The sequence below is a fragment of the Leucopleurus acutus genome (genome assembly GCF_964270905.1).
Source record: "Leucopleurus acutus genome assembly, chromosome: 4".
NCBI classification, from domain to species: domain Eukaryota; kingdom Metazoa; phylum Chordata; class Mammalia; order Artiodactyla; family Delphinidae; genus Leucopleurus; species Leucopleurus acutus.
Genome location: NC_139146.1, coordinates 18660973 through 18688641, shown reverse-complemented (window position 1 = coordinate 18688641; position 27669 = coordinate 18660973). Strand labels below are relative to the sequence as shown.

Here is a 27669-nt window from a genome sequence, read left to right as displayed (position 1 = left end):
AATGATAGATTTATAATAAATGGTGTTAACCTAAAAACCTGAAGCCCAAGTCAGTAAGGAAAATTTAGCAATTAAATTTAAGGGGAATTTACTAAGAAATTTCATGAGTAAGTCTTATTACTCTTGTAAAAATTGATTCTTTGGGGGCTCTAAGTTGGGCAAGTGAAAGGACAGAAAGTGAGAATAATGGGAAATGTGTTTGTACAACATTTAAAAAGAATTTACTCATGTTACCAGATTCTTTGATAGTGCATACAGTCTTATATTAATAAAAACTATGTGCTGATTATGAAAGGGAGATCCATAGGACTAATAGGGAAGAGGAATGAAGAAAAATTCTCTCAGACTCCTGTTAGGCATTTATCAGAAGAATACACTTCTTATGCAAGATTGTAAATAACTCATATTTTTAGAATCATAGTATGTCAGAACCAAAAGAAATTATAGAAATCATGGAGTCCCCAGTCTTTTGCACATTGAAAAACTGGGCAATTCGAACTTTTTGGTTTTACTGACTATTGGTAGAAACTGAACACGTGAAAATAACGGGAACGTTTGGTATTGTCTCTATTATTTGCTAACCTGTGTTACAATTTTAAGAGTAACATAAGAGAAGGGTTGTAACCTGCGGGAGGCTGGATGACCATCTGGTTCTCAGTCTTAGGGCACTACCTAGGTGTGATCATAATGTCCCAGGTTCGGTTCTGAACTTACAAAGCTGGGGGATTCAGTGTTGTTAGTATGTTGGAGATAGTGGAGCTCTGAGGATAGATCCATAATAACAACACTCACAAGAGACTGTTACATAAACTGGGACACCAGTTCGTCCATTTATGATAAGAAGTATAATTATTATCAACTATACTTCAATGAAAAGAGTTTTAAAAAAGAAAAAAGTATAATTATTAAACTGACCAAATACTTTGTTTATGAACGGTTCTCTTTTCATCCTGAAGAAAAATATATGTGGAGAGCTGTATTATAATTCGAATGGATTTTGGTGAGTAGGAAATCAGGAGGCTCTGTGTTGGAGGATCTTAATTACTATGTCATTGCTACCTCTTTCTCTGCCACTGGGATAGACCTGCTGTGAACTGATGTTCTTGCCTTTGGGCAGGACTGGGAGCATGTGACACTGATGTTTTCGCCTGAAAATGTTTAAGGGCCTGTATTTTTGTCTTCTAAACTCATAATTCATAGGTTCACTGTAATCCGTGCACTTCCTGTTGGCACATCCAGTATAGTTGATTAGGTTTGAGTTTTCTTACTTCAAATCACATTCCAATTAAGCTTGTCTCTGTGAGATTACACTTGGGTCATCTGAGTAGAATGTTGGATAATTTCTACAGGTGGCTCATTGTGAACATAGTTCTTTATAATTTGTTGTTCCAGATTTTATTCTCAGAGTAAAAATCCGTATGTATTCAAGGGTATCTGATACTTGGGTGTTGGTTATATTTTGTCTATTTTCAGGAATTTGAATATTTATCAAAACAAAATAGAAACAGTGAATGTGAGGAAGATTTCTTAGACAACTGCGTAATAGAGCCTTGTTCTGTTTGAAACACGTGTAGGTCATAATCTTTGCTTTCAAGTAGGGAAAAGGACAACTTAAAACAATTAAACAAATTAAAACTATGGTATAGGGTATATATGTTGTTATTCATGAGAATTGTGTAGTTAGGATGCTAGAAGTGGGAGAGACATCACTTAGAGTAGATAGTTAAGTATTGGAAAACTTTCTAGGTAAGGGAGCATTTAGACCGAGCTTTGGGAAATATGGGATGAATGACAAAATTTGAGAAATAAGGGATAGGACTTAGCCTAGTTAGATCTATCCTTGTCTATATAGCGAGTGTGTATTTTTAAAATTTTTTTACTTTTAGAAGAATATGTTATATATATATTTTTTTTTTTCTTTTTTTTTTCGGTACGTGGGCCTGTCACTACCGTGGCCTCTCCCGTTGCGGAGCACCAGGCTCCGGACGCGCAGGCTCAGTGGCCATGGCTCACGGGCCCAGCCGCTCCGTGGCATGCGGGATCCTCCCGGACCGGGGCACGAACCCGTGTCCCCTGCATCGGCAGGCGGACTCTCAACCACTGCGCCACCAGGGAAGTCCCTGTAATATATTTTAATTTTGTTTTGTTAGGAGGGAAGTGAAGGACAGGTGTTGGTTCTTGGGGCCACAAATCGTCCCCATGCTTTGGATGCTGCACTTCGAAGACCTGGACGGTTTGATAAAGAAATTGAGATTGGAGTTCCGAATGCACAAGACCGGCTAGATATTCTCGAGAAACTGCTTCGAAGGGTGCCCCATTTGCTCACTGAAGCTGAACTGCTACAGCTGGCAAATAATGCTCATGGATACGTTGGAGCAGACTTGAAAGCCTTGTGTAATGAAGCAGGTGAGAGTGATTTGCTGTAGTGACTCTGTACTGATGGATTTAATAACTGGTTTATTTACAAACTGATAATTTATATCTCACTTATTTCCTAATGGAATAGCTAAATTTTTTTCTAATCATAAAATATATATGTTTTATGAAAAAAATCTGGATAATTCAGAAAACTATAAAAATGAAATAAGAATCACTCTTAATCCCTCTTCCTAAAAATAAAAATATACACATAAAAATATACACTTAAAAAAAGGATGTACTTGGCATATACAAGCAGTAAATAAATATTAACTGCTGTTAATATGACTTAATAATTTCAGATTTTCAGGCATTTAACTGATCTTCTGTTTCCCCTAATCTAGCAATGAATCAGATTTTGAGAAGGTAATTTTTAAAAAGATTAGTCTTAAAATTAAAGTGTCCAGTTGGGAAAATATGTAGTTTTGTGTATACTGTCTTAAATACTAGTGTATGTTGTGTTATGCAGTCGTGTTCTCTAACTTTATATAGCAGAATAAAGCTTAAGAACAGTGTGCGAGAATTTTTGCAAGAGATTTTTCTGAAGAGGCAGGGGTGTATAGTAGAAAATGGATTTTGAGTAGAAAATACCTTTAAAATCAATCTTGTGGTCTTGGGCAAGTTCTTTGCCTTATCTGAGCCTTAGTTTTTCCCATTTGTAAATTGAGGGGGTTGTGGTAGATGATACTTAAGTGCCTTTGTACATATGACATTCCTTGGATATAAGGGAGAAGAAGAAATAAATGGAAAAAAAGAAGGGAAGAAAGTAAGGGGGGCAGGGAAGAAGGATAGGAAGGATAGGATGATCTAGAACATAACAAGGAAGTACCCAAGTTAGGCACTAAACCTGGCCTGGCCTCATTAGCTACTTTCATACACCTGGCTTTTCCACTCTTCATTGTCTTCTCTTTTGTGTCTGAATGATTTAAACTTAGGTGGTTAGTCAGGGCTTTCTCCCACAATGTTCTTAGAAATAATGCTACAAAGCAGACTAATGCTGATTGTGAAGTTAACTGCATTTTCTCATTGAAACAGTCTGACTAAGGACTTGATTAACTTATACATTTGGTTAATAGTGTGACTCAGAAGGAAAGATAAAACAACTTAAACTCTATAATTAAAAATAGTCGAATTTTGCTCCAAATGCTATAGAATGGGCATATCTCACTTATTGAATATACAAGGGCACCCCTAATGTGTGCATTGAGCATAGGAAGAAAAAACTCAGCTATACAGTAAATTTGAACTACGTATTCTCCTAGTTCTAGGTAAAAAGAATTGAACATTTAATGTTGCCTTCTAACTAAATTCAAATTTAGAGGAGTTATTAGGGGAAAAGTTGGATGGCTCTTAGTCTTTTAAAATGACTGTCTAGGGAAGTTTGAACTGCTGTGCCCCCCTCTTTTTTTTTAACATAGTAAATGCCCTTGGACAAGTAGAAGCAGTCACAATTATTACACTGACCTTAGAATTACACACAAAGTTAGAATCATATTTTTTACAAAAAGAGTCATGGTAAAGTTTTAATATTTAGAAGCAGTATGCTCAGTACATATCTGAGAAGTGTATGTGAAAACTGGGAGACATAATGAGATGTAATTACCACTCCACTCCTCTTGGTAGAGTAATAAAAATATTTATTCACTTCAGAGTTGAGTTTAGTTTTGTCTTTAAACCTCCGTTGAGCTTCATCTCCTCCTGTCCTTTCTTGACTTTAGAAATCCCTGCTCTGTGCTAAGGAAACAACTCCAAGTGGTTATTGCTACCTTCATAGGTAGCAGTAGACAAGGTAGTGTTCTGTGGTGCCTTAAATAACTGCTGCTATTTTTTTGAACATTTCCAGTCAATTTTTGGCTTCCCACTGACAAGATTTCTCAGCTATGGTTCTGACTGTGGACTTTAAATACATCTTGCTTAAAACCAGTGCTTTTTAGGAGGCATTTTCATTGTTCACCAGTTGTGCTGTGTGTAAGTGGACAGCTTGAGAATTCCCACTGGCTTATCTAGGAAATAAGGCACCTTGACCTCCAAATTTGTGAGGAAAGTGAGAGACTCCAGCTCCAAGAGATGTATTCCTGAGTACACAAGTTAATTCTGTCTCTTATTTATTCTTTTCTGCAGAATTCAGATTCATTTCACATGTTCTCAATTCCAGACAGATCACTTGGAGTTGAGGTTCTCAGACTTTATTGTGCATCAGAATCACCTGGAGAACTTAGTAAATTATAGATGGCTGGCTGTGCCCTATTCCCAGAGTTTCTGATTCAGTAGGTCTGGGCTGGTACCTGTGAATTCCTAATATGTTCCCAGCTGATGCTGATGCTGCTGGTGTGGGGACCACACTTTGAGAGCCACTGACATAGGTCACTGGTTCTTTTTTTTTTTTAAAGGTAGGAACCCCTGTTTTTGTTTTTTAATTTTTTAAATATTTATTTTATTTATTTTTGGCTGTGTTGGGTCTTAGTTGAGTCACACAGGATCTTCCTTTTGGCGCACGGGCTCCAGAGCACGTGGGCTCTCTAGTTGAGGCACGCTGGCTCAGTAGTTGAGGCACCTGGGTTTAGTTGCCCTGCCCATGTGGGATCTTAGTTCCCCAACCAGGGTTCAAACCTGTGTCCCCTGCAAGAGAAGGCGGATTCTTAACCACTGGACCACCAGGGAATTCCCAGGTCATTGGTTCTTAAAACCTCATTATGCCTCAGGTTCACCTGGGAAGCCATGCACACTCCCATGCAGGCGTGCCCACGCTCACACACACACATACACACACTCTCTCTCTCTCTGTCTGTCTGTCTCTCTCTCTCTCTCTCACACACACACACACACACAGACACAGACACTCAATCACTTTCCATACTTAATTGAATAAAGAAGGTGGGGAACTGGAATCAGTATTTATAATGTTTTCCAAGTGATTTGAAGTAGCCAGTCTTGTCCTTCCCTGTGAATAGGAAATGTATCATTAATTTAGGCCAGTGGTTCTCCTGCGTTAAACCTGTATAAGAATCACTTGCAGAGCTTGTTAAAACACAATTCTGGGCTGCATGCTACTGGTTTAGTAGGTCCAGCTGGGGTACAAGAATTTGCATTTCTATCAAGTTACAGGTGATAATCAGTGCTGCTGGTCCAAGGGCTACACTTTGAGAACCACTGATCTAGGCCAACCAGTTCTCTGATTTTTGGAGATTTCTCTGTAACTGATTTAAATAACTGCATTTAGTTTAGGTAATGTAATTCTGACTCTCTCACTGATAGTGTTGAGTTTCTTCCTAGAGTTTTTATGTGATAGTAATGTACTACTGTACTACTACTACTGTATACTACTGTATCATTTTAGTCTCTGACTGTAGGAGAAAATGAGTGTCCTAGTTTGTCTTGCAGGTATATATAATGGTTCTGAATAAAACTTTAAAATGAAAAATAATTCTGAAAGATAGAAAGCCCCAATTAAGGAAGTAGTTAAGGATTAACACTTAAGAATACAAGTAGGAATGTAGACATGTGTTTTTCTTAGAACATTTGCTTTCTTATGATTTGTGGACATGTATGTTCTTTGAGCTTTTGGTGTGTTGGCTGTCTGGTGGTTTTCCTTTTTCCTGGACTGGCTTCTAGTTGGGGAGGCTCTGCCATTTTTAATAAAATGGTGCACAGGTGTCTAGTAATTACATACATTGAAGTGATTCAGAATTTCATAAAACCTAAGTGAACTATGTTACTGATTGTTTTGTTAATCTTAAGGTTATTGTTTGTGGGTTATTAATACAAAAGATCAAAATCATTGTAGTATATATGTTTGTGCGTGCTTTTCCAGAGGACCGAAGGTTTGCAATCTATTCCAGAGTTTGTAAGGGTGATGCTGTGTCTTTTGCAGTGTGATTGCTCTCAACTTTTCTAATCTTTTTTTCTAGTGTTACTGAATATTTTCCATACTTTTAAACTTTGTCTCCATAACAAATAAGAAAGTTGGAAATACTACTGTAGTATTGCTTTCAACAATTGGATCTCTTATTATCTGAGCAGATATAATGTTTAATGTTGCAGGTTGGGTGTGAAACTGATTTTCAAATCTTATGTTTTCTTTATAATTAATTTTTGAGTTAGAGTGTGGTTTGATAAGTCGTGACTTGTCCAAAAGCCTAATGTTTTGTAGCTCACCTTTTTAAGCAAAGAGCAGCTGCATTTTGAAATGTTTTATCTCAAGCAGACAAGCTGTTTATAAGCTCAACTCTGACACATCCTGACATTTAATGTCTATGTTTTTATCCCTCCTGGGATTAGGCTGCCTTTCTAATTAATTAGTTGCATAGCCTTTTATTAATTCCCTCAAAATTTATAATGTTTTAAATTAACAACATAGATAAGCATACCACACTTTTTTAGAAAACATGAAATGTTAATTATGCAGTGGAGACATGAATTATATAAACTCTGCTGAATGTTAGAAGATGCTTAGCAACAATGTTTTCCAAATGCAGGGATTTATTATAAACTTATCCTTCTAAGGCTGCCTGTGCCATTTCAGGAGAGTGAATATAAATAGAGCTTGATTTCTTCAAGAAGAGGTCTCGGTCATTTTGTTAACAGTGGAAGGAAGCATTTGCTTCACATCTCTAAGAATTTATCTTTAGCATCCTTGTTGATTACACATCATTTCAACATGTTCATACCAAATGCTTGGGCCTTGATAAGATACCATCACAGAACAGGAAGAATTAAAACTCTTATTTAAACAATGATTTTGTCATTATTACACTTACGTAGGTCTAGTAAAAATACTGAATCTAATTATTATAACATAACTTCTTGTGAAATGGAAAATGTTATCTGTCTTGCAGCAGGGTTCTCAGATATTTATAGCTGTTAGTCCTCCCTCCCACCCTTCACTAGCTTATTTGAACAGGAATTTATGGAGGATCTCCTATGTACAGTCCAGTTCTTAAGAAAGGTTCTTTTTCTAACATTTTCCACCATTTTTGAATTCTGCCAATGTTATTTTCTAAGTTAGAATTAAAATGTTGATTCTTTAAAAATTCAATATTTTTAAACAAGATGCAGGGAAATAGTAGGGTTTTGTGGAAAGCTTATGGTGAGCTCTAGTTTCAAATGCTAGCACTATCCCTTATCAGCTGGGAGTCACTGGGCAAGCCATTTAACCTCTTGAACTCTTTCCTCATCTGCTAAATAGGGATAACTTTTTTTTTTGTATAACATTTTTAAAAGAGTTCTTATGAGGTTTAGAAGTATAGCCTGATAGCAGTGTTCATGGTTTATACAGGCCCTTGGTAAGTGTCACTTTCTTTTTTTAAAAAAAAATTTCATATTTTATGTGTATTTATGCACTTCTCTGGTAGGTGCTTATTTGAATTTTGACAGTATTCCTGATTTTATGAAGTATTTGGTTACTGTAGTACAAGTGGTATCAGGGAAGTCTAGCAGAATCCTTTACCTTGCTAGAGTAGTGACTTTTACTGAATCTGGATCGGTAAAAGTCTTGCCCATCAATAGAAATATGCAGACTAGAAATAGATATGGCTTATTTTGGGGGTGCCTCCCTGACAGATTCTCTTGCTGAATGTGAGAGCTCTCCTGTCATACATAGAGTTACAGTCTCTTCCCTCCCGTACCCACGTCGTCCCACATGTAAGTCCACTTTAGCCCTGCAGTAGAGCAACAAAATTAAATTGATGTATGTATCATGATTATCCTCTAATTAATGCATTTCATAAGGGATCATATCTTTATTCATTATTGTAGGTGGATAAATAGGCAGTAATTATGCAATATAATATCATAAAACAATGAATTTTCCCCTCTGTTTTGTAATTCTGAAATATAGTGATAGTTATATTTGTGATGTTAGGATTTTTCCTACTGCGTAAACATTATGGATATTATATGAGAAGTAGAATTTTTTTTGGTCAGTGAATTGGGTATCTTAATATTAGTTCTGCTGTTCATTTGAAATGACTGGAGATGAGTGGTTTGTTTCAGAAAAACAAGTGGTAGTTTTGATTCTGTTTAAGCTCTAAGTGATATATCCTATTTACTTCACTAGGGGAAAATTTTCTGAGTTGCCTTGCCAAGGCTATAAAAGTAGAAAACCTAAGGAAAGGTTTTCTTTCTAATTAAAAAAAAAAAATCAGTCTTTCTAAAAAAAAGTTACTTCTAAGAGTTATTCTTGATTCCTTTTTTTGTTACTCTTTATCAAATCCTGTCAGCTCTGTTTTCAAAATTTATTCAGAGTTTCAGCTTAAAAAAAAATTTTAAACTATTTTTCATTGCTCTTGTCTAGACTGTTGCGATGTCTTCTTCCTGCCCACTCTGTCCTCCACCTTCTAACCCCTTTTATTGTTTACATTGTCTAAGCTGCAGGATTTTGAATTGCAGGTTTTGGAGATGAGAGTCTTGGTTAGATCTATGTTTTAGTGAGTTGTCACCAGTTAGATTATGACTGAAGCCATTGAAATGAATGAAGTCACTTAGAGAGAATGAACAGAGTTCATTTTTTCGTTCATTTATTGAGCCAGGCACTGCACTTGGTGCTGGGACTACGTCAGTGAATAAGAGAGACTTGGACTTTCTCCTCTTAGAGCTCAAGATGCACAGAGAAGTGCAGCAGTGTAACAGGTAAAATTATAATATGTTGTGTTGTATTTGCGAAGGATCAGGGAGGTTTTAGCCTGCTACTGAGGAAAGAAGGGATCCTGGGGAATACCACCATTCAAAGGTTGAATTGTTAGGAAAAATCTGGTATAGAAGACTGAGGAGTGGCTAGAGAGGTGGGAAGAGAACCCCAAAAAAGTGGTGACTCAAATGAGGGAAGAAGATTCAGGGAGGAAGTAATTAGAAATAATATATTATTAGTTACCACTAATTGAGTACTTACAAGGTGCCATCCATTGTTTGAAGTGCCTTCACACGTGTTAATGATTTCTTACAGCATTCCTTATATGGTTATCTTCATTTTATAGGTGAAGAAACTTAGGTCAGACAGGTTATGGAACTTCACCAAGATCACACAGGAAATAAATAGTGGAGCCAGGATCGACAGTATAGAGACCACAGTGACATCAAGTGCTTAGTACTTGTGTGGTCATGAGGGCCTTGGAAGAGAGTAGTTCTAGTAGATCGCAATAAATTGAGGGGTGATTGAAAGTTGAAGGAACAGAGATAGTGACTGTAAATTATTTTTTCAGTTTTAATGGTGTGTTATTTAGAGTTTTTGTACCTTCCAAAAAAAGGGACAAATATAGTTGGCCTGCTGCCCCCCCGCCCCCCACCCCAAGTCAAAATCATATCAGACTATATTCATTATTTTCCTGGTTCCTCTCCTCTTACCTGGACCTTGCTCTAGTCCACAAAGCCATAGATCTTCAACCTCTGTTGGCATAAGAATTGTGCTATAAGCAAACTATCCTTTTTGTTCCTAACTCTGCATTTTTTTGTGTGTGTGTGTGTGTCTGTGTGGTATGCGGGCCTCTCACTGTTGTGGCCTCTCCCGTTGCGGAGCACAGGCTCCAGACGCGCAGGCTCAGCGGCCATGGCTCACGGGCCCAGCCGCTCCGCAGCCATGTAGGATCTTCCCGGACCGGGGCACGAACCCGTGTCCCCTGCATCGGCAGGCGGAATCTCAACCACTGCGCCACCAGGGAAGCCCCTAACTCTGCATTTTAATAGGGTTGCTAAGCCAGGTAATAAATAATTTGATATTAAAATTTTGATACTATAAGCTGTATTTTTAGGAAAGTTTGTTAAAACCTGGGACTGGTGAAGTGAATTAATTCTGTCGTTTTAGAACTAGAAGACCCTATCAGAAATCATTTAGTATATTCCCTTATTTCACAGATGAGTACAGACTGTGTGATCCATCCAAGCTCAAGCAGTTAGTGAAGTCTTGGCCCAAGATTCAGGTCTTGAGACCAGGGTGCTTTCCATAGTGCTATTACTTTTAAAAGCAATTTTTAAAAGTGATAGGGGATTCGTAATAGACCTGGCTTCTGCAGTCAGTCTAAGTTATACCAATCATTTGTAATATAAATAACGCAAGAACCACAATACCCTCTTTGAGAGTATTCTGTTTAATTTCTTTTCTATGAATAAGGAGTGAGAAATGGAACTCTCCCAGTGATATATCAGGTAATACTTATCACCTTGTCTATACTTAATACTGAGTTGAGGGAGAGTAAAGACTCCAGATAAAACATTTCTGGAATTCTGATATTTTGAGGAAAAAGTATATTTTAAAAAGAGAGACTTAGATTTTTATAGTTGCTTTCAGTCTTCATTTGCCTGAATATACTATTCAGAAATTTTATGCCTAACTTTTACAATTCAAATCTGAGATCCAGATGCCCGTGTTTCATGTTACTTCTTTATATAATTGTCTGTAGGGTCGATAATAATTCTAAAAAACATTATTACTCCTGTGATGAATTTTAGTTTCTAAGGAAGGAACTTAATTGCATGCTCAAAAAATAACATCATTATTTAGCAAGCATTAAGTATAAAATTGTAGGATGCCATATGCATGGAGCAAGATGTTTGTTGATTGAATATGGAGCAGATGGTCTTGAAGAGCATGAATTTAGAGTAATTGCTCTTGTCTAGAAGTGATTATATCTGGATAGTGATGTGGGGCTTGAGGAGAACATGTCATATACCGGAAAGAATGTGTTGGCATTAGGCTTGCCTGGGGCATTTTGTCTTTTGTTCTCTTCATTGCAACTTGTTTCCCATTTCAAAACTTTTGAGATCATTAGAACATAAAATAATGAAAGCAAAATGACACATTTAATTAGCTACACCTGTTTTTTTGTTTCAACGCTGTGTTTCTTAACATAGTTTTATTGGTTCTGTTTTTGTTTACATTTTAAAAATTAAACTTAGCAATGAAAGGAAATGTTATAGATTGCTTGCCCTAAGCTGTATTCCTTGATGATGTACATGTGTCCGTTTGCTCCTCTAGTTAATTGTTTACTTCTGGTTTATAAAAATATGTGTATTTTTAAAAATTTAATTTCTTGCCATAGATTCTAGTATGGCCTCCTGAGGAATGGTGATGTCCAATAATTTAAGCTTAGCATCATAGAATTTTCTGCACATGGCTTCATTCCCAATGGGCTGGAAACAACCTGGGGTTGTTTTGTTTGGGAGTTGTTTGGCCAGGGCCTTTTGAACAGTAGTGTCCCAGTGAAGTACTAGATATTATTTATGTAAGAATGAGCTTTTCTTTTTTTTTTTTTGTTTTGGCGGTACGCGGGCCTCTCACTGCTGTGGCCTCTCCTGTTGTGGAGCACAGGCTCCGGACGCGCAGGCTCAGCGGCCATGGCTCACGGGCCCAGCCACTCTGTGGCATGTGGGATCCTCCCGGACCGGGGCATGAACCCGTGTCCCCTGCATCGGCAGGTGGATTCTCAACCCCTGAGCCACCAGGGAAGCCCGAGCTTTTCTTTTTGTAACAATAATATCCTTTCAGAAATTTCTAACTACTTTGTAACTGCATGACTTAACCTGGTGACAAAAGCAGTTACTAAAAAGACTACCTTTTCCAAAAAAATAAAAGTAAAAAAATAAAGCTGGAAATAATTTAGAGAAAATACTGATATATTTTAATCTTTCCATTTAATAAATGACATAACTGATGGCCAGAGGAGCTAAGTTTTATATGTCAGGTGACATCTGAGCTAGTGGCACATGTAGGACCATGGAGGGTTGTTAGCATTAATATGATAGCTCCAAGGATCTTTAACTTTATAAGCTCTGATATACATTTTATTCATATAAATTCTGTTTCAACTTATGTTATTTTCAAGAATAGCATTTGTATAAAATACAGTACCTCTGTACAGCGTCTAGAATCATAGAACCTCATACTGAGAAAGAATCTGAAGGGCTCTGGTAGGAATTTCCAGTATCCTTGTTATGTTTTTACAGCTTTTGCAAATCTGTAATCTTCCTTATTTTCTTTTTCCCTTTCTGACAGTGTGCCATACTTCATCTTCTCACATTATCTACAAACGAATAGAGATGGATTTAGGTTTATTTAAAACATGTTCTTTCATATTTCTAAGTGTGAACTCTTTAAGGACAGAGATTTTGTCTTTTACTGTTCTTCAGGGATGCATCATCTCTGAAGTGTTATGCTCATTCTTGTCCCTAGGCCTTTTTTTTTTTTTTTTTGTGGTACGCGGGCCTCTCACTGTTATGGCCTCTCCCGTTGCGGAGCACAGGCTCCGGACGTGCAGGCTCAGCGGCCATGGCTCACGGGCCCAGCCGCTCCGCGGCATGTGGGATCTTCCGGGACCAGGGCACGAACCCATGTCCCCTGCATCGGAAGGCGGACTCTCAACCACTGCGTCACCAGGGAAGCCCCCCTAGGTCTTTATATATGCTGTTCCCTCTGCCTTGAATACTCTGCTGCCTCTTTGGCCTCAATTCCCATATTAGCAGTTTAACATCAACTCATTTTTCAGGTCTAACTAGTTTAGCTTGTATACATGTTTTAGTCTCTCTTCATTTGTGAAATAAAGGCATATACTAAATGATTTCTGTGAGGGTTATCTAACTCTAAACTGTCACTAATCCTACTAAACTGAGTTAGATGTCCCTGACGTGTTTTTATGCCACTTTGTTCTTTCCATGTCATAATACTTGGCACAGTATATAATAATAACTTGTTATCATATGTCTTCTCTTTTAGACTGTTAGCACTATGAGAGGTTTATCTGCCTTCTTGCTCTTTTGTACTCTAGAAAAAGAGCTCAGTACATTGTTGAATGAATTAACTATGTCTAGGAGTTTCTAAGTGAATATTTTGAATGAATGAATAGAACTAATATTGAAGAAGAGTACCTGTGAAAGAGTAACTTATAGTCAATGAATATCTCTTCTCAGTGGCTTCATGACATGATATTTTATTTTACTATTTGCTTTGCTTAAATATGAATTGTACTGAATTGGCAAGTAAGTAACACAGGTACAGAATAGTGATTCTCTCATTGAGAACTATTCTGTAAAAAATACTTGCAGATTCATTAACATAGGGAATGCTCTTGTCTCTCCTCAAGTCCTGTTCTTTTCTCCCTTGTTTATAGTGGCTTTGTTTATATGTTTTTTCCCTTTCACTTCATTTTTTATGTATTCTATTTTTTAATAAACTTCTTTCTGAAATATAACATGTATAGAAAAGTATAAAAACTATAAGATCCATGCATTTTCCAAAGTATATATAACCAGATATAAAGCATTATATATATAAAGCATTATTAGTGCCCTAGAACTTCCATCAGATTCTCTCCCAGCCACTACTCTTCATCTCAGCACAAAAGGCAACCACTCTTTCTGGCTTCTAACACCATAGATTAGTTCAGCCTGTTTTGTGCTGTCTTCTTTCTCTCATATTATGGTTTGAGAGCTTCATCATTTTATTCAGTTGTAGCATTAGTTCATTTTTATTGCTATATTTTATTGTATAAATATTGTGAGTAATGATGCCATCAGTATTCTTGCACATATTTTTTTTGGTGCACAGATGTACACATTTCTGTTTGCTTTATATCTAGGTGTGGAATTATCAGGTTATAGAATATGTGTGTGTGTTGTTGTTAGTAAATACTGCCAAAAGTTTTCTGTGGTGATTGCTTCAATTTCCTCTTCCACTAGTAATGTGTGAAAATTCCAGTTTCTTCTCATTCTTGCCAGAATTTGGTGGGTTTTTAACAGTATTTCATTGTGTTTTTATTTCTCTGAAGACTGAGTTGAATACTTTTTTATATATGTATTGCACATTTAGATATCCTCCTTCGTGACATGCCTATTCAGATATCTGTTCAATTTTTCTATTGTGTTGCTTTTAAAAAAATAATTACTCTCTTTACAGTGTCTTTGAGGAATAGAAGTTTGTAACCATATACATTTATTATAACATATAAATATAATGAACCAAGTTATCAACATTTTTCTTTATGTATAGTGATTTTTTTATCATGTTTAAGAAATCTGTGTAAATTCCACAATTGTGAATATTTTATTTTATATTATCTTCTTTCATTTAAAGATGCTTTATTATCTTTCCTTTTACATTACTATCTATAATTATTTCACTTTTTTCCATGTAGATAATTAGTTGTACCAGCACTAGTTAATGAAATGACCATTCTTCTTGCTCTGCATTGTTAACTAACCTTTGTCATAAATCAAGAGTTTGGGTTTGTTCTGAATTCTCTGTTCTGTTTCATTGATCTCTTTATCCTTGTGCAAAATACTGAAATATCTTTAATCACTTAAGCCTTGGGTAAGTACACCTTTTTTCTTCTTCCTCAAGATTGTCTTGACTATTCTTGGGCCTTTGCATTTGCTTAGAACTTTAAAAATCAGCTTGCCAGACTCCCTCCCCTCCAAGACAAAACAAAATTGGATTTAGATTGGAATTATTAAATCTCTTGATCAATTTAGGGAGAATTAGAAAGTTAATATCTACAAGTTATCTACCATGTGGTAGATCCCTTCATTTATTTTAGGTCTTTAATTTCTCTCAAAGTTTTATAGTTTTAAGTGAAGAAGTCTTGCATAATGTTCATTAGATTTATTCTAAGGTATTTTTTTAATGCAGTTATTTTTTAATTCTAAGTTTTTTTTAATGCAGTTATAAATGGCATCTTGTAAAGTTTCACTTTAATTGTGTTTGTTGGTATCTGGAAAAACTAAACTCTTATGTATTGACTTTGTGTCTACCTACCTTGCTAAATTCACATATTAATTTTAATAGTGTGTATGGAAATTGGTTGAGTTTTTATGTATGTAGTCATGTTAAAGTTTTCTGTGTATACAATCTGCAAATAATGACAGTTTTCATTCCTTTTAACCTCTACACTTCTTTTTCTTGCCTTGTTGTAGTGGTTAGGATCTTTAACATAGTATTTAATAGAAGTGATAACAGTACTTATCCTTATCTCATTCTTGATCCTAGGGAGAAAATTTTTAACCTTTTACTATTAAGAATTATATTTGCTCTTTGTTTTTTTGTAGCTAATATGATAGAGTAACAAAATTTCCATCTGTTCCTAGTTTTTATAATTAATGATATTGATTTTTATGACATTCCTTTTCTGGGTCTATTGAGATAATCATATTCTCTTCTTTATTCTATTAATGTGGAACATGATGTTGATTGATTTTCAAATGTTAAGCTAACTTTACATTCTTGGAATATAGCCATCTTGTCATGACTTATAATCCTTTATTTACATATTGATATTTTTGCTGATGTTTTGTTTAGGATATTTGCACCTATGTTCAGGAGAGATATCAGTCTGCAGTTTTCTTGTAATGTCCTTTTAAGATTTGAGGAACAGGGTTATGCTGGCCTCATGAATCAAGTTGGGAATTATCTTGGCCTCTTTTTTTCTCTGCAAGAGTTTTTGTAAGCTTAGTGTTATAGTCATACTTAACTACTTTGTAACATTAACCAATGAAGCCATCTATGTTTAGAATTTTCTTTTTGGAAAGATTTTAATTACATAATGAATTTAATAGCTATTGGAATATTCAATTATGTACTTTGTTTTGATAAGCTTTTTTCCCCCCTAGAAATTGGTTCATTTCATCTAAATTTTTGAGTTATTTGGTATAAGGTTATTCCTGATATCCTCTTATTATCTTTTCAATGGCCTGTGGGTTCTGTAGTGTGGACCATTCAGTAGTCATTTTTGCTTCCTGATGTTGGTAATGTGTGTCTTTTCTCACATTTCCCTGATTCGTCTTGCCAGAGATTTATCTCTATTAGCCTTTTCAGAAAATAAACCTTTGGCTTTATTGATTTGTTTTTTTAATTGCACATTAGTTTTCCATTTCATTAATTTCTGTTCCTGTCTTCATTATTTCCTTCCCACTGTTTTGTTTTGTTTATTTGTTTTTGGTTTATTTTATTCTTTGTTTTATAAGATGAGCACCTCATTGACTTTCACCCTTTATTCTTCCCTAATATGTGCATTATGCCTGTCATTGTCCCTTTAAGTACAGCTTTAGTAGCATCCCGCAAATTTTCATGTTATATTTTCATTATTATTCAGTTGAAAAACTTAACAATTTTCATTGGATTTTTTTTTTTTTGACCATGAATTATTTGGAAATGTATTGGTTAATTTCCAGATATTTGTATTTTTGGTATCTTTTTGTTACTGATTTTGCTATTAAGTCTCATGGAATCAGAGAACATAAACATTATGATTTCAATCCTTGAAATCTGTGGAGAGTTGCTTTGTGTCCCACCCTGTGGTCAGTTTTGGTACTCCTTCCAGGTACCCTTGAAAGCATGGATATTTTACTATTTTGGATATTTATTGTTTTGTATATATGCCAATTAAGATAGGTGAGTTAATTTTATTTTTATAACTTCTACATATATATTTTTTGTTTGTTTTTGTTACTGAGGGAAGTGTGTTAAAATCTGCAAGTAAGGCTGCAAATTTGTCTGTTTCTCCTTTTAGTTCTGCTTAATTTTGCTGTTTATACTTTGAGCCTTTTTTACTAGGCATGTATTAGAATTTTATGTATTCTTGGTGAATGGACCCTTTTATCATCCTGAAATGTCTAATAATACCTCTTAAAGTCTATTTGATAGTAGATATAGATGCACTATTTTCCTTTTACATGCATGGTACCCTTTTTCTATTTTACTTTCAACCTTTCCGTATTTCAGAATATAACTTGTAAACAGCACAAATTTGAGTTTTATTTTTTTCATCTATCTGATGCTGTCAGTCTTTTAATTCAAGTACATGATACGTTTATATTTAGGGTAATATCTTAAATACTTAGGTTTAATTTACCTTCTATTTGTCCCACTTGTATGTTTTTTCATCTTTTTTACTGTCTTCTCTTGGAATAGTCAAGTATTTTTGTTACTTCCTCATCTTATGGTTATCTTTTTAGTTATGTATTTTACTCATCTTTTAGTATTTATCTTACATACTACAATATGTCTCCTTGGCTTACTAGAGACTAATGCAAGAAAAGTGCAAACAGTTTGGGAACACTTTGATTCTCTTTACTGCAAAAACACTATTATTAGTGTTTTATTCAATTATTATTCATTTATATTTGTCTACATATTTGGTGGTCCCTGTAACAAACCACTAAGTTTGATGCCCCACTAGGAGTCATCACAGGACTCAGCATATAGTTGTATTCATGGCCTTGATTTATTTCAATGAAATGATACCAAGCAGAAGCAGCCCAAGGCACATAGCGCAAAGTGTGGAAAAAAAATAGGCATAAGCTTCCAAGAGTCCTCTCCCTGTGGAGTCACACAGGACATTTTAAAAATCCTCCAGCAATGAAGTGTGACAACATGTATGTAATGTTGTCTACCAGAAAAGATCATTAGAGACCCAGTGCTAGGGATCTACACAATGAGCCAATTTTCCTATTATTCATTTTCCAGCTACTAAATAGCCTGTCCTGTCCTCATTGATTTATGATATATTATTGTAAATTTATCAGATATTAATATTATACATGTATGGATTATCTCTGAACTCTATTCTGTCTCAGTGTGGTCTGTATAGTCTTATAACTTTTAAACACATATTTAATACTATTAATTATATCTTAATATCCAGTAAGGTAAATCTTATTTATTTGCATTACTGTTGAGTTAGTTATGTATAGACCTTTATTCCACAGTATATTTTTAGGGAAAGTTTGTTCTAATTTAGCAAAAATATACAACTGACATTTTGACTGCGGTCACATTTACAATACATAGATTATTTTGAATATAATCGATGTTTTTGTTGTATTGTCATCCCATTCAAGAATATGGGATGTCTCCCTTGTGTTCATATTTTCCTCTTTATTAGAATTGTCTCCATAGGGGTGTTACGTTTTTGGTTAGGAAAATTCCTATATACTTTATTATTTTTGTCATTGTTGTGAATGGTATCTTTTTTTCTTACTATATTTTAGAATTGCTTTTCTTGGTGTGGAAAAAGCTTATATTGATTATTTTTTGCAGGTTGTCTACCTTGCTTATCTCATAATTCTAATAGTTTTTTTTTGGCTTTTCTGGGTAAATTATTGTCATACGCAAATAATGGCAGTTTTATTTCTTTCCATCCTTTTGGCTCTTTCTCAGTCTCATTTTTTCTATTCTTAATTGCCAGGGACTCTACAATTGAATTATCCAGTAGTAGTGATAGTGGCGTCCTTGTCTTGTTGACAGTTTTGAAGAGACTGCATATAAAGTTTTTTCATCGTGTAATATTTGCTAAAGATTTCTGGAATGTAGTCTTAAGTACACTTTGCTAAGAGTATTTTGCATTATTTTTATCATTATAAATGGATGTTGAATCTTATCAAATATTTTTTCTGCATTAGTAAAAATAATTATATAATCTCAATAATGTGATGAGTTAGGTTTTTTGATGAACTGGCCTTTCATTTCTGAGATAAACTCTATTTGATTGTGAAATCTAATTTTTAATGCACCGTTAGATTTAGTCAGCTAATATTTTATTTAGAACTTTTGTCCCATGTCTGTAAGTAAAAGGCAGTTTTTTCTTGTTCATATTTGGTTTTGGAGTCTAGGTTATATTAGCCTCTTAAAATGTTTGGGTAGTTTTGCTCTCACTTATAAAAACCTCACTCTGGGGGACTTCCCTGGTGGCGCAATGGTTAAGAATCCTCCTGCCAATTCAGGGGACACGGGTTCGATCCCTGGTCGGGGAAGATCCCACATGCCCCAGAGCAGCTAAGCCTGTGTGCTACAACTACTGAGGCTGCGCTCTAGAGCCCACGAGCCACAGGTACTGAAGCCCACACACCTAGAGCCTGTCTCCGCAACAAGAGAAACCACTGCAATGAGAAGGCCGTGCACCTCAACAAAGAGTAGCCCCCACTCGCCACAACTAGGGAAAGTCCTGCGTGCAGCAGTGAAGACCCAACGCAGCCAAAAATATAAATAAATAAATAAAATAAATTTATTAAAAAAGAAACACCTCAGTCTGCATTATAATGGGAAAAAAGGATATTTCTTAAAAATTCCATACGATTGTTATTTGTGTCATGATCCAGTTAGGAGATAGAACCTCTACCACTCATTTTTGTAGAGAGAATTTACTATAAAGCATTCATAACAAATTATAAAATTACTAACTGAGAAGCTACTATCACCTGTAAGGCTGGGGAAACAAAGGAAAGAGGTTGGGATTTCTAAAATCTAGAACTCAGACCTCTGAAGAACTGCCTGATATTTTGAAGGCTGGCTCAGACCTCTGAGAATGTGGCACTGGTGGGTTGGTGCTGATGTCTCTTAGGGGATGCTAGAGTGGTGGTCACAGGAATAGCAGACAGACAGGAAGCCCACAGAAGTAAAGAGTTAGTCCCTTCTCTCCCCTTCATCTGCAGTCTCTCTCTAGAGCTTTGCTCTATCATTGGCAAAACCTACCATGGAGCCAAAGTGTAGTTTGCAGAGTCTCAGCCCCAAGTATCACAAAGCCAAGTTTAGAAGTATGGTTTTGGAGCTGAAAGTCAATAATTTAGTAACTGGTACAACTGAAAACTAAGTTACATAATGCTCATATAATCTCTGTGTGAGCTGCAAAAGAAATTATATAAGGAACTAAATGTTAAGAATAGAATGGTAGTAAAAACTCTGTTTTAGATTTTATCTAAGAGGGAATTATAACAAAAACAGTTATCAGGAAACAGGAAGGGTTAAAAATAAATGCATTCAACTCAGATAATTGGAAAAGAGCTATACAGTGAGCCCAAACATGAAAGAAATTTAAAATGTTAAGGGTAGAGTCAATAGACTTGAGAACAAAACAGCAAAGTTTAAAATAATCTCATTCTTTGACAAGATTTTTAAGATTATGAAGTCAGACCAAGGTCCATTCAAGAGACAGAACCACACTAGTGGAAGTTTTTGGTGAAACAGAAAAGTAGATGCAAATAAAATATAGAATGGAGGAAATAATGACATGGTAGAGATAAAAAAAACAAACGTTCATTCTGGCTGTTAAAAAACCTTGTCTGCGGAAGAATAATGTGGAGATCTATGTCACTGGCTTACCTATTAATTTCCTTGCAGCCTCATGATTAACTTTACTTTGATTAACTATACTTAAATATGTATGTTAACATTTTTAGTATAACCATTAAAATAATAGAGAGTGTATAACTTTAAAACTAAATAGAAGGCAAAATAGAATGTGAAAAACACAAAAGATTGAGTCTCAAAGAAAGCAAGAAAAGGAAGTGGTAAGGATTAGAATAATTTTAATGCAAAACTCATTCCTTAAGATAAGGATGACTACCGTATATTGATAAAACATTCAGTTCACTGGGAAGTTATAACTTTTAAATCTGATGTACTTGACAGGGTAGCTTTGAAACATAAAACAAAAATATCTAACTACAAGGAGAAATGAACAGAACAACCATTTTAGTGAGTTTTAACACATCTCTGTCAGTCGTTGAGGATAGAGAAGGTTTGAAGAACACCATCAACAAGCTTGATCTAATGGATATGTATTTGGAACACTGAACCAATAACATATACATATTCAAACAGGTAGAGAATGCTTATGAATTTGCCATTCGAAAAATTCATTTCATACAAACCTTGTTCTCTAAGTTAAATTCAGTCAGTTAAAAAACCTTCACGGGGCTTCCCTGGTGGCGCAGTGGTTGAGAGTCCGCCTGCCGATGCAGGGGACACGGGTTAGTGCTCCGGTCCGGGAAGATCCCACATGCCGCGGAGCAGCTGGACCCGTGAGCCATGGCCGCTGAGCCTGCATGTCCGGAGCCTGTGCTCCGCAACGGGAGAGGCCACAACAGTGAGAGGCCCGCGTACTGCAAAAAAAAAAACCTTCACAGTTTGGAAATTAGAATATTTTAAATAAATTATTGGTTGAACTGTAATATGCAAATAAAAAGCTATTTGGAATTGAATGATCAAAATCTGTGGTATGCGGCTAAAGGAATTCTTACAGGGAAATTTACAACCTGAAATTCTTATGTTAGAAATGAAGAAAGGTTGAGAAATAAAAAGCTGTGCATTAGTATTAAAAAAATAATAAACCCTAAAAAACAGAAAGATTTAATAAAGATTAGACAGAAATGAATGGAAGAAGAAAAGAATTATGAGAAATAAGTAGAATGATTTTGTGTGCTATTCCATCCTGATTGCCCTCCCCTCCCTGCTACCTCTGCATGGGTATCGTGAGCTCTGGAGTTATCACAGCCTCTGTTCACCTTCTCTTGTTGATTCCAGTACTTCATTAGAAGCTCTTCTTGGGCAGATCTTTTACTTTATTTAAAGAATAGTCCTCGGCTTTATTGGCAAGGGGAGGCAAAACTATTCCTGCAGCTTTTCTCTAGGTCCCAACTATTTAGAACATGGTGATTTCCACTACTCTGTCTTCCAGTTTGCTGATGCATTCTTCTGTATCATGTAATCTACTGTTGATTCCTTCTAGCATATCTTTTACTTTAGTTATTGTATTCTTTTTTTTTGAAGTATAGTTGATTTATAATACAGTGTTGTGTTAATTTCAGGTATAACATAATGATTCAGTATTTTTTCAGTTTATATTCCATTATAGGTTATTATAAGTTAATAGGTGTACTTTCCTGTGCTGTATAGTAAATCATTGTTGCTTATCTATTTTGTATATAGTAGTTTGTATCTGTTAAGCCCATACCCCTAATTTGTCCCACCCCACTTCCCTCTCCCCTTTGGTAACCACAGGTTTGTTTTCTGTGTCTAAGTCTCATTCTGTTTTGTTTATACATTCATTTGTATTATTTTTTCGATTCCATATGTAAGTGATGTCATATAGTATTTGTCTCTTTCTGTCTGAGTTGTTTCACTATGCATAATATTCTCTAGGTCCATCCACGTTGATGCAAATGGCAGTATTTCTTTCTTTTTTATGGCGGAATAATATTCCTGTGTTTGTGTGTGTGTTTGTGAGTGTATGTGTGTACATATATATTCTTTGATTTTTATGAGCTGTTCATATATATTGGATTTTATCAGTTATTGTATTCTTTTTTTTTACAAATTTATTTTATTTATTTATTTTTGGCTGCATTGGGTCTTCGTTGCTGCGTGCAGGCTTCCTCTAGTTGTGGCGAGTGGGTACTACTCTTCATTGTGGTGCATGGGCTTCTTGTTGCGGTGGCTCCTCTTGTTGTGGAGCACCAGCTCTAGACGTGCGGGCTTCAGTAGTTGTGGCACGCAGGCTCAGTAGTTGTGGCTCGTGGGCTCTAGAGCGCAGGCTCAGTAGTTGTAGCTCATGGGCCTGGTTGCTCTGCGGCATGTGGGATCCTCCCAGACCAGGGATCAAACTTGTGTCCCCTGCATTAGCAGGTGGATTCTTAACCACTGTGCCACCAGGGAAGTCCCCAGTTATTGTATTCTTTACCTTTGTTTTCTTCATTATATTTTCTCTCTGTTAAAATTTTCACTGTGTTCATCCATTCTGTGTTCACTGAGCATCTTTACGATTATTACCTTGAACTCTCTACTGAGTAGCTTGCTTATCTCCCCTTTGTTTAGCCCTTTTTCTGAGTCCTTTGTCTTGTTCCTTTATTTGGAACATATTCCTCTGTCTCCTCATTTTGCAGATTTTGCTGTGTTTTTTTTTCTGTGTTGGGTAGGTCAGTTATGTTGGCTGATTTTGGAGAAGTGGCCTTTTGTAGGTGACATTCTATGGGGCCCAGCAGCACACTCCTCTCTGGTCACTAGAGCTATATGCTCTAGGGCAGTGGTCCCCAACCTTTTTGGCACCAGGGACTGGTTTCTTGGAAGATAATTTTTTTGCGTGTGGTAGCGGGGAGGGATGGTTCAGGCGGTAATGCGAGCGATGGGGAGCGGCAGATGAAGCTTTGCTTGCTCGCCTGGTACTCACCTCCTGCTCTGCAGCCCGGTTCCTAACAGTCCCCAGCCCAGGGGTTGGGGACCCTGCTCACTCTAAGGTGTAAGGTGTGAGCCGTACATGAGCTGCATGGGTCCTTCTGTTTTGGTGAGGCTGACTGCTAAGGGTGCTTGCAGAAGACACAGTTTTGTTTTTTTTTAATCGAAGTATAGTTGATTTACAGTGTTGTGTTAACTTCTGCTGTACAGTAGAGTGATTCAGTTATACATACATATATATATATACACTTTTTAAAAAATATTCTTTTTCATTATGGTTTATCATAGGATATTGAACATAGTTCTCTGTGCCATACAGTAGGACTTTGCTACTTATCCATTCCATATACAGTAAGGCCCCTACATACGAATGAGTACCATTCCGAGAGCCCATTCGTAAGTCCATTTTGTTTGTAAGTCCAACAAAGTTAGTCTGCGTACCCAACTAACACAATCAGCTATATAGTACTGTACTGTAATAGATTTATAATACTTTTCACACAAATAATACATAAAAAACAAACACACAAAAAATAAAACATTTTTAATCTTATAGTACAGTACCTTGAAAAGTACAGTAGTAGAGTACAACAGCTGGCATACAGGGGCTGGCACTGAGTGAACAGGCAAGAAGAGTTACTGACTGCAGGAGAGAGAGGAGATGGGAGATGGTAGAGCTGAAGGATCGTCAGCAACATGAGACGGAGGGCAGGCTGCAATTTCACTCACGCCTGACGTCGATGGCACAGGTTCTGGTTCCTTGCTGGATTCAATTCTACCTACCCTCTTGAAAAAGCGATCCAGTGACGTCCGGGTAGTAGCTCTTTTTTTTCTTGTCATAGATGACACGGTAGCACTGGATTGCATTCTGAATGGCGGCTGCATCCTTCCTGTACAGTTCTATGTTTGCGTCCTATGCCTCAAAAACTAACAGTGCCTCCTCAAATAAAGAAAATCCCCTTGCCATTTCCTGTGTCGTGAATCTCTTCGGTTCTTCAGTTTCTTATTCTTCCTGTTGTCGCTCCACTCTCAATTATTTTCACTTTTGTTTCCATCGTTATTGCTTGGCGTTTCTTAGCAGTACCACCTATATCACCGCTGCTTTCACACTTGCTTTCCTGGACTTGAAATAAAGATACTGTACTACTGTACTCTATACAGCAGGGGTCCCGGAACTGGGCTGCACAACAGGAGGCGAGCGGCAGGCAAGCAAGCAAATCTTCATCTGCTGCTCCCCATCGCTTGCATTACTGCCTGAACCATATCCCCCCCCACCCCCCACCGGTCTGTGGAAAAATTGTCTTCCACGAAACCAGTCTCTGGTGCCAAAACGTTTGGGGACGGCTGCTATACAGTACTCTACAGTAAAGTACACAAAAGCTCAACCTGTTGTAGAGGATGCATGCATGTTACAATGTATTCCAGACACGTGAACAGACTTACGTGATTAGACATGCAAATGCATGTTCGTATCTTTGAAAGTTCGAAACTTGAAGGTTCGTATGTAGGGGACTTACTGTATAAAAGCCTACATCTGCTAACCCCAGCCTTCCACTCCATCCCTCTCCTAACCTCCTCACCCTTGGCAACCACCAGTCTGTTCTCTATTTCCGTGATCCTGTTTCATAGACAGGTTCATTTGTGTCATATTTTAGATTCCACATATAAGTGGTATCATATGGTATTTGTCTTTCCCTTTCTGACTTACTTGGAGGCAGGGCTGTCCCCAGCTCAGTAGGCTGCCAGTCCCTGCCTCATGAGTGGCTGCTGCTCTTTCCAAATCCCTTTCTCAAATGAAAATAATCGGTCTCCTTTATTGTCCCACTTTATGCCTTGTGACGTAAATGTGGGAAAATTATTAGACCACTTCCTTTGTTTCAGTTTCTAGTATATCAGTACTGGTAGGAGTAAGGTATCTGGTCTAAATTAGAAATATTGACAAGTATTGCCAGATAGCCATTTGGGACATGAAGTGTTAGATTCTTTTGGTCTTTTGATCACTTCCATTTATGTAAGATTTTTTAGAACTGCTTTAATTCTTTCAGGTCACCAAGGTGCTGTCTAATACAACACAGTGCCTTATTACTGAGGATTTATTTATTTAGTTTTTTATGATTGCACCATTTGAAAGGTATGTTGGGCAGTGAAACAACCTAATTTAAAGTAAACTTTTATTTTCATGTCAAGAACTGTGAAGGTTTGCGATTTTACCCTACTTGCAATTTAACAAGTTTCACAAGTGTGTCTTTCAGAAGACACAGTATTCCTGGGTCAGAGTCAAAGGATATACTACTACTTACAGCAACAGAAGTAGCCAGAGAAGCAGCATTTGCACCAGCTCCCGGAGCCTCACTTCTCACAAAGAGATACAAAAAGGGCTGGGTGACATCTGAGTCCTTATGAGGTGGCATTACAGGAGAACCTTGAGCTTAGGGAACCTTAATCTTTTGAAATGGGCAGTAAGCATATCTGCCCTTTGCTTTGGAGGGAGACACTCTGTCTTCCTGTACACAGACATCCTTGAAAAGGTAGTCTGAACAGAGGCAGTTAGTGCTTCTGCTGGAAAGATAAGCAGAAATGTGAGAGATGTGAAGAATTATCTTTCAACATTTTTGGAAGGCAGAAAACCATATAGATATTTGTAAGATAGACTTAAATAAGTGACATAGATTTCAGATTGCAGAGTATGGCCTAAGAAATTTTCCATAGAAAATAGTGATCTTTTTACATATATCTTCAGTTTCCTCTTTTGTAGCTTTTTTTCTGGTTAACCTACTGTCTCGGAGACCTCCATGAATATTAGACTTGCAATGATAGCTTTCCTTGGGAAAGATTACTGTGGATCTATTTTCTGAGTGGTGTATTATTCACTGTTTTTCCTTAGTAGTCAAAGATATCCAAACCTCTGTTTGGGGCAGTTTGTGTTTTCCTTCCTTGAACCAATGCTTCTGTTTCAAAGTTCAAATAAATGAAGGCAAGTAAGATGACAATTATGGTATTTAAATTTAGTAAAAATTCACTGAGGCATAACGTTTTAGACAAAAGACATTAAAAATGATGGAGCTTGTTGGTGTCCCAGGGCAAGTTCAGTTATTCAGACTGGATTTCTAAGAGGTCTCTGAGACTAAAATTCTTCAAAGTGGAACTTCATTGTGTACTAGAACACAAATATAGCACTTCATTACAAAATACCCTCAGGCAAAGAACACATAGGGACTTTGCTGCCCTCTAGACTAGAGGTCTTTGTCATAGATAAAGGGGCTCTAAATCTGGGAACTTGGATGGGGGGATGGCTTGGGGCATTCAGTCCTATCAGTGCTTAAACTCCAAGCAAACAGCAAAAACAAAGAACCTAACGTAGGTAATGTTTTAGGTCAGCATGATCTCTTTTAAGTTATTTTGCATCTCTCTAAATTTGACTTGGTTGATCATCTTTTTGGCTTTGTGGTATTTTACTATTCTGATTCTACTTCTCTATCTCTGCCTAAACCATCGTTTGTTCCTGTACTCCTCAAATGATCGACTTCCCTAAGATTGAGACGTCAACCCTCATTCTTCCATCCCTGATCCCTCTAGCTTCCCTTTTATAGGTCTCTTCTACTCCTATAATATCAGATCTCGTGTGTATATACATAACTCTGAAGTTTGATTCTGTCTTGAATTCCAAAACCACATTTCTAACTGCCAACTGAACATTTCCTTCAAGACGTTCTGCCAATAACTTACAAAACTTGTAACTCTGGTTTGTGTGTATTAACAAAAAGGGCAGGGCGAAAGGTATGTTACTGGTTTAATATTTTACTCTTTTCAAAGAAATTCTCCAAACAGATTATTTTGACAAACCTTTATGGTCTTTTTTGCGGAAGTTGTTTTGTAAATTTTATTTCACATATGTAAAATATCTGTCTGTTCATATTTCATAGCAGTTTGTCATATTTTTACCACCAACACTAAGCATTTAGATTTTTGCCTTCATCCCCCACATTATCCCTTTTCCCTCCCCACCCTCCCGCCACTGTACACGCACGCACGCACATGCACAAGCGCACAAAATTTTAAATGTTATAATATGCATGAGCTTTGGGTTTTTTGTTATTATTTTTATTGGTAATGGTTCAGTGTGTATTTATGAGGTGGAAGACAAAGCTTGTCTTACTTTTCTCTTTACAGGTCTTCATGCCTTGAGGAGAGTTTTGAGGAAACACCCTAACCTCCCTGACAGCAAGATGGCTGGGTTGGTGAAGATTACTGTGAAAGATTTCTTGCAGGGGATGAATGACATCAGGCCCAGTGCCATGAGGGAGGTAGCAATTGATGTCCCAAATGTA

General features: G+C 36.6%; 1 protein-coding gene across 1 annotated transcript in view; it reads left to right on the top strand.

Annotated features, from left to right (window-relative positions):
* The window catches only part of AFG2A (AFG2 AAA ATPase homolog A), a 343384-nt gene that overhangs the window by 15907 nt on the left and 299808 nt on the right, over nt 1–27669 (top strand). Inside the window, exons 9-10 of the mRNA XM_082838804.1 lie at nt 2151–2406; nt 27512–27666. Coding sequence (XP_082694930.1) covers nt 2151–2406; nt 27512–27666 — 411 coding nt within the window. The remainder of the gene's footprint in view (nt 1–2150; nt 2407–27511; nt 27667–27669) is intronic.